At 44.4% G+C, this 8,406-nt stretch overlaps 1 protein-coding gene across 1 annotated transcript in view; it reads right to left on the bottom strand.

Annotated features, from left to right (window-relative positions):
• Positions 1–8,406, bottom strand: part of LOC141106870 (uncharacterized) — a 109,103-nt gene that overhangs the window by 11,433 nt on the left and 89,264 nt on the right. The window contains 1 exon segment of the mRNA XM_073597798.1: positions 1,581–1,722. Within this exon segment, the coding sequence (XP_073453899.1) occupies positions 1,581–1,722 (142 nt within the window).

Genomic DNA, 8,406 nt, shown 5'->3' with positions numbered 1-8,406 from the left:
CTAAGTATATGGCTGTATGGTCTCCCTGGATTGATTTTTTGGGCTCTGGTGATCTGGGATCTTTTTTTATAAATAGTCTTTTTTATAATTAGTTTTTACTCTATGACGCGGTTCTGATTTAGGGAGGCGGTTCCCCAGATGGACTGTTGGAGAAATGGATAGACTTGTTTGTAAAAAAAATCCTTCTTTTTCTTCATTCTCTTCTTACTCTTTTTTTTTTTTCTTTCTTTTTAGAGTTTGGTTTGTTGTGCTTTTAGGTAGATTCTTGCCCAAGTGAAGTAATGGTTATCTAAGTACAAATGCTTTCCCTGAATAGGTGGTAAGACAGAACTATATTGATCTACAAAATATTGGAAAGGATTGTCTTTCTCAACCTCCATTAATGTTTTGATATATGGGACCTAGGTGATCCAGATTATGGGCTTTTGTATGTAATTTTGCAATTTATTTAATATATATTTTTTTTTAAATAATTGGTTCAATAAAGGCCTTCTATAAAAAAAGGCTACCTCAACCAAAACGCATTAGTGTTTTTTTTTTACTACATAGAATTGTCTGTATTTGGCTGTTGAATTATAAAGGAGTTTGCAGATCATATATGGACTCCAGTATGAATGCTTTTCTAAAAATGTCAGTAATGAAGTCACGTTGGTGATGGGTTCTGATTTTTGAAGTTTTAATGAAGCTTGGCAGATGCCCTTTGTGTGTGTTGATTTTCTATTTGTTTTAAAGGGGCCCAGTAGAACCCTGGCTTAGTAGTACCCCCACTCAGAGAATCCCCAGCTTTTTAGTATCCTCGTACAACAGATCCCATGTTCAGTAGTACCCCCCAGCTCTGCTGATCCCCACTCAGTAGTAACCCCCCAGCTTTGCTGATCCTCTGCCGACTGCTTGTGACTTCTTTTTGGTTAAAGGATATTAAACACCCAAAATAACTAAGACACAATGGGTAAAATGTCTTTTTGCATTAATAATGGCTATGGGGAGTAATGGAGATGTCATAGCATTTTCTGGAAACATGACATTATATTGAGGAATTGAGATGGACCTTCATATGGTGTACAGTATCTCCTCCTCATTTGTTGGGAACATGACTTTATATTGAGGAAAGGAGATGGACCTTTCATATGGTGTACAGTATCTCCTCCTCATTTGTTGGGAACATGACCTTATATTGAGGAATGGAGACGGAGCTTTCATGTGGTGTGGTTTGCGCAAAAGTTATAGCGGCTACAAACTATGTGATATATTTATGAAATTTTAATTCATTTTTTATTTTTTACTATTAATGGCGGCGATCAGCAACTTATAGCGCGACTGCAATATTGCAACAGACAAATAGGACACCTAACTGACACTTTTTTGGGAACTAGTGGCACCAATACAGTGATCAGTGCTAAAAATATGCACTGTCACTGTACTAATGATGCTGGCTGGGACAGGGATTAAAATCTAGGATGATCAAGGGATTAAATGTGTGGCCAACATGTGTTAGGCTAAGTTCCCACTGGCATTAAAAGCAGGCGTTTGAGAAGTAAAATTAGACTGTAACCTGTTTCTTCCATAGTGCCTATACTTACTTGTGTGGATAGGTGGAGATATTTCTTCCTCTTCACTTTTCATAATCATCCCGACCTCCTCCGTGAATGGCTGATCACCCCCCACATCCATCTCCACTTCTTCTTCTTTAACCTCAACTTTTATATTAATCCGTCCTTCACCCTAAACCCCAAAATAATAAAAAAATTATATTAAAGTCAACTAAAAGAAAAGAAAAATGACAGCAGCTTTCCATTACTTAATATATCAATAAAAGTTTTTCTCAAAATATCTTTCAGGACAGCACCTGGAGAGAGCGCAGCTCCACACAATTTCCCAGGAAACACTGCGATCAATGTCTTTAAATGGCAGGACCCTTCCACCATGTCCTCGGTTGTAGAGTTTCCTCCGCCATGGTGGAAGCGCTGCGAGGAACTACGGTGTGTTGCACTCTCTCCAGGCAGAGGTCCTGTGCATGGAGGTATGGCATACCTTAATTTTGTTTCTTTTTCCTTTTCTTAAACCCTGGGGTCTTTGGGCTATCCCAGCATCCTCCTAGTTGAGTGGGGGGTATTCCGGAGCTCCCTTCTTCTTTCCCGCTTGGTGAGAGCTTGGAGACAGGCCGGGGGGGGGGGGGGTCTGTTCCAACCTGGAGCGTGGAGCCAGGAGTGGCTTATCCTTCCCGGGCCGTCGTTCGTTCCGGGTTCCGATGGCGGGTGACTTCATTTCTAGAATGGGTGGGACTTCCGCAGGCCGAAAGTCGTGCGCCCGACCGGAACGCAGGAGGAGGAGGGTGGGCCCCAGCTGGCGTACACTTCTGGTCTTCGCAGCGGCAAAGAGACCGGGAGTTTTTAAAAAGGAGGCAGCGATGGCCACAACATCTGATGTGGGAATGAAGTCCGTGGAGGCAGTGGCGGGAGCAAGAGCCACAGGCGCCAGCCAAGCAGGGGCAGAGGCTCGAGGGCTGCTTCCTTTAGGGTTAATGTATATACTCGAGTATAAGCCGGGTTTTTCAGCACATTTTTGTGTGCTGAAAATGCCTTGGCTTATACTCGAGTCAAGCACTTTTCTGCAGCAGAGAATGACATTTTATGAACTGACTTTGGGGCCCCGTATCTCGGGGCCAGTTGGTGCTAGGAACCCCAAATGTGGTGTGTAAATCCAGTGGAACTAGCACTACAACATATCCAAAGCTGGGGTTCCTAGTAGCAAGTGGCCCGAGATACGGGGCCCCAAAGTCGGTTCGGAAAATGTCATTCTCTGCTGCAGAAAAGTGCTTCTTGACATTTCCAGAACCGACTTTGGGGCCCCATATCTTTGGATATGTTGTAGTGCTAGTTCCACTGGGTTTGCACACCAAATTTGGGGTTCCTAGCACCAAGTGGCCCCGAGATACGGTGCCCCAAAGTCGGTCCACTGTGTCCATCTGCAGCAATGTCATTTCGGGACCCTTTGGGTCCAGGGACCCCAAATTTTGGCTGCAGCTAGGGGACATCTAGGACATCTTAACTACCGAGTTTGAAGTTCGGGGGACCTATGGCTGGAAATGGGCACAGTGAGGCTGGAAATGGGCACAGTGAGGCTGCAAATGGGCATTGTTGACCCTCTTTTCCACTTACAGTAGCTGCGCATTTCTCACCCTAGGCTTATACTCGAGTCAATAAGTTTTCCCAGTTTTTTGTGGTAAAATGAGGTGCCTCGGCTTATATTCGGGTCGGCTTATACTCGAGTATATACGGTAGGTTTTTTTTTCCCTTCTCCATTCCCCTGTTCATTAGTATAGGGGAGGGGGGGGGCCTGCACCATATCCCTTGGGTTACCTCGCCGGGGGGGGGGTATGGTTGGATGGTCAACCCCCCTTCTCCTTTTATGTGGGGCTGTTAGGTATCCTTGGGGGAAGGAGGGGGGTTATGGGTAAATCCTAATCTAGTTCTTTCTCCTTTTGACTTCTGTTTTTACAGAAAGAGGAGAACATATTAATGCATGCTCTTCCTACTTCTTCTAAGAAAAAGTGCTGCTCTTGCAAAGCATCCCTAAAGGATGCCTGGACAAAGGCTTTATGTAAAGATTGTATAGCAGACCTAGTAAAGCAGGAATTGCCTCAAAGCTGGGATCTGTTAGTCTCTTTACAAAAGGAGCTTACGGATACTTTTCAGCCTTCACGCTCTTTTTTGGACAAGCACCCAGCGCTCCAGTCAGGGAGTCAGGCCAATGTACCACCCAGTCCTTTTCCTTCCACTTCAGTATCCAGGGAGGAGAGTGACTCAGAGGAAGAGCTCCCCCAAAATCTCAAGGCATGAGGATAAGGGGGATGCAGATAGAAAATCGTCTAGATACAAATTATCCTTAGAGGAGGTGGACGATTTGATTAAAACCATTCATACCACCCTTAGCATTCAGGAGGATAAGGTTGACTTATCCCTGCATGATAAAATGTTGGAGGGCCTTGGGGAGGTTAAACAGAGGGTTTTTCCAGTTCACAAGGTCCTTTCAGAGGCTGTCAAAACGAGAATGTAAGGACCCGGAGAGGGCTCCATTTTTCTCTCGATCCCTTAAGCGAAGGTTTTCCTTTGACGAGGACGAGTCGCATGTGTGGAACAAAAGGCCGAAATTGGATGCGGCCTTCTCCGAAGTTTTTTGCAATACTGACCTAGCTTTTGAGGACATGGGCATCTTAAAAGATGCCATGTATAAATGAGCCGATGGCCTTCTAAGAAAGGCATGGGATTCATCAACGGCCAATCTCAAGCCAGCCATGGCTTCAACTGTGGTAGCCAGAAATACACACGATCGGAATATATGATGAAAAGCTCCCGTCTGACTTTTTCTGTCGGAAATTCCGCTCGTGTGTACGCGGCATAAGAGTCTTTCAGGACAGCAGCTATTGCCCTCCCTAATGGTTTCTTTTGTGACTTGCACTGTTATGTTGCGTTTGTCTGTTTTTCTGATTCTGTCTTTTAGCATGGCTGGAGGTTTCTCAATTAGGACTGGGGCCATGGTGGAAGTGTCCTGCCTTAAAAGATGTTGATTGCAGAGTTTCCTGTGAAAGTGGGTGGAGCTGTGCTCTCTCCAGGTGCTGTCCTGAAAGCCTCCTAGAAATACCGTTACCGATAAGTCTAAGGTTTTTTTTTAATGAATGTAAGCGGTGTAAGTACCTGAACATGACTTGGTATCAGGCTCTTGCACTCCTTGAACATAAGAGCTCAGTCTGGGAGAGAGGGAAACAGAACAAGGGACCAATCAGCTGTGCTGCAATTTTAACAAGAACTGATAGCAGGAGGGAGCAGAGTGACAGAGAGATGAGCTCATCAGTCTGCTGCTTCTCTTGTCACTGTCCAGTCACAGGCTGGGGGAGGGACAAGACCAGCAGGTATTACTGATCTGAAGTAGAGAAAAATAAATACTGGAAATGGAGCGAGTACAGAGAAGGGCAACAAAGCTAATAAAGGTTCTGGAGGATCTTCGTTATGAGGAAAGATTGTGAGCACTGAACTTATTCTCTCTGGAGAATAGACACTTTTTTTTTTTTTTTTAAATTTCTTTTTATTGAGTTTTGCAGTATAAATTGTACAGCTGGGTGTGTCAACGTGACACCTTCCCAGTGAAACTTGGCCTCGCAGGGCCTAACATATCTAAACCCTACCAATTACAGTCTATGCCTACCCCGAACCCCCTTCCCTTTACTCCCCCCCTCCCCCCCTCCCCCCCTCCCAAACACTTGTCACGGCACAGGGACAATATTTTAGCAGGCTGGTAGTTTAGTCTTATATATTACATTTGTTCTTTTGCTGTATCACAGTAACTTCCAACTACTGTTTTGTTTCCTTTGTCTTATTTTTCTTTCCCTCATATAGATATAGTATTCTTTGTCTTTATAATTAGCATTTGAGTTAATATTAATCAAATGTACACACCCTGGAATAGGTCTCTATCCCACCGTAGTGTTGGATTCCCACCACACCTTCCATATCTTGTCAAACTTTTTCTCACAACCCCTTGCTCTATATGTTGTCTTATAGAACGGAAGCATATTATTGACTAATTGTTTCCAAAACCTTCCCTCTGGAGCGTCTTTGCTTTTCCATCTAAGGAGGATTGCTTTTTTCCCATAGAATAAGAGAATGGTTATTAGCGTTCTTAAGGCCCTGGTTGGAGCCAGGTCCTCTACTAGCCCCAATAAACAGACCCTAACTGTCACTGGGATGGGAATTGAGATCAAGTCTGAGATGCACTGCGTAATTTCCTTCCAATATAATTGGATAAGTGGGCATGACCAAAATATGTGTTCCGCATTAGCTGGAGAGAAAGAGCATCTCCAGCACTTTGCTATGTCTCCCCCATACATTTTTGCAAGTCTAGCCGGGGTATAATAGCTTCTATGTAAAAACTTAAATTGAATCAGTCTGTCTCTTGCTGCAACTAAGTACTTAAAGGGTTGCGTCCATAGATCGTCCCAGTCCTCCCCCTGTAGCTCTGGAACCTCGTTCTCCCAATTGGTTCTACATTTGAGAACCGCCTTAGGGGTAGTTTTAAAAAGTTCTTTGTACGTTACTGAGAGAACTTTGGGCAGTTCCTCGTCTGTCAACAGAGATTCCAGAGCTGATGGCAGGGACTCCACCTTCAGCTCCCCAAATTGTTTTTGGAATGCATGCCTAATTTGAAAGAAACGAAAGAGGTATGAGTTTGGTAAGTCATGTCTGGATTTGAGCTGTGGAAAGGTCAGAAGCTCACCAAAAGATGTGATGTCCTTCAGAGTTTTGATACCTTTTACTACCCATATCATTGGGTCCGGGAGACTATAAAACTGCGGGAGTAAAGGATTCATCCATAATGGTGTGGATGGGGAGAAACCCAGGTAGCTAGGAGAAGATAATTTTACTGCCAAACCCCAGGCTCTTATTGTGGCTATCATTGTTTCTGTAAGTGGTAAGTCTGTTTTAATACCCCTAAATAGGGCCAGTCGTAGGCTTTCGTATGAACCCAGATGAGCTGCTTCCAAAACCGTGGCCGCGTCCCCATCGTCTGACACTAGCCATCTGCGGGCAAACACCATTTGTCCCGCTAGATAGTACTTGTGCCAGTCCGGTAACGCTAGTCCTCCCTGTGCACTAGGTTCCTGTAAAACCCTGAGACCCACCCGGGGAAGCTTCGGTGTCCACAAAAATGAGACTATCAGACTATCTATGCGCTTGAAGTAAGCCTTTGGTATCCAAACCGGGGTGTGTCTGAGAAAATATAGGATTACCGGTAAAATTTTCATTTTTATAAGGCATATTCTCCCTATCAGGGAAAGGGGCAATTTGGCCCATGCCTGAAATTTTTGTTTAATGAAAGCTAGCAGTGGTAACAAATTTAATCTGAAATAATCCTGAACCTTCGCCGTTGTTTTAACCCCGAGATATTTGAGTGTATCCACCCATTGCAGTTGGAGATTTGGGTCTGCTTTGTCTTTAGCTTTGATGTCTATAGGCAATATGGACGACTTACTCCAGTTTACCCTGAGCCCTGAAAAGAGGGCGAATTTGTTTAGGGTTTCTAATACCGCTTTTAAAGAGGCTGCCGGGTCATTTAAAAACAGAAGCATGTCGTCTGCATATAAGGCCAATGTTTCGTGAATTGTCCCCACTCTAACCGCCCCCACATTACTCGAGGATCTCAGTGCAATGGCCACAGGTTCCATTACCAGGGCAAATAGGAATGGGGATAGTGGACACCCCTGTCTAGTCCCTCTACCCACCTCGAAGAAAGTAGACACCGAAGATCCCATTCTAATAGCTACCTTTGGATTCTTGTATAGCATATGAATCCAATTTCTGAAGTTCGGGCCGAAACCCATAGCCTCCAGCACCCTAAACATAAAATTCCAATCGACTGAATCAAATGCTTTTTCTATGTCTATGGATACTACAATCCTTGTTTCAGAGTCAGAGGGTGGCAGCTGTAAGTGTGTAAATAGTCTCCTTAAGTTTGTGTCAGTCGATTTACCTGGCATAAAACCCGTTTGGTCGATATTTACTATGGCCGGGATCACCGTCGCTAGTCTTGTAGCAAGGATTTTTGTTAGGATCTTTAGATCTGTGTTTAACAGTGCTATTGGCCTGTATGACGCACAGTCCGTAGGGTCTTTCCCTGGTTTTAACAGCAGGATCATATACGCCTCTAGCATAGAGTTAGGGAGAGATGAATTTTTGTGACAGTGTTCCATGAGCCAATGAAGTCTGGACGCCAACTGTTCCACATTTTCTTTGTAAAAGTCCACGGGGAACCCATCCGGCCCTGGAGCCTTGTTAGATGGGAAAGCAAAAATAGCTGCCTGTATTTCTTTGATTGTTATGTTTGCCTCTAGAAATTGGCAGTCGCTATCTGACAGTCTTGGGATATTTATCCCCTCTAGTAGTTCGTGCATTTCTTTTTTATCATATTTCGGGATTGGTGAGTACAGGGCGGAGAAGAAATCGACAAACTCCTGCATTATGGCGGTCGGTTCATTAACCAGAACTCCTTTCTTGTTTTTGATCACCGGTATATGAGCAATGGGTGATTGGTCGGCCACTAACATAGCCAGGAGCCTGCCATTTTTGTCCCCCTCTGCAAACACCCTGTGTGCCACCCTTGTTAACTCTGAGCTAGTTAAACCCTTTACATGTAAAGATAATCGCCGTCTCGCCTCCAGCAGGGCTTCGTAGGAGGACCCATTGTTAGACCTAGCGTGAGCATCTGCGCAATCTCTCTCCCCCTGTTGTAAAATTTCCATTTCCTCGTTTTCATTTACTCTTGCAGTTTTTATGGCTGATATGCATTCTCCCCTAATTACTGCCTTGAAGGAATCCCACACCATGGGTGGTTCGGCTGATTCAGAATTGACCT

The sequence above is a fragment of the Aquarana catesbeiana genome, linkage group LG08 (assembly GCF_042186555.1).
Source record: "Aquarana catesbeiana isolate 2022-GZ linkage group LG08, ASM4218655v1, whole genome shotgun sequence".
Classification (NCBI taxonomy): domain Eukaryota; kingdom Metazoa; phylum Chordata; class Amphibia; order Anura; family Ranidae; genus Aquarana; species Aquarana catesbeiana.
This window is presented reverse-complemented; position numbering and strand designations above follow the sequence as displayed.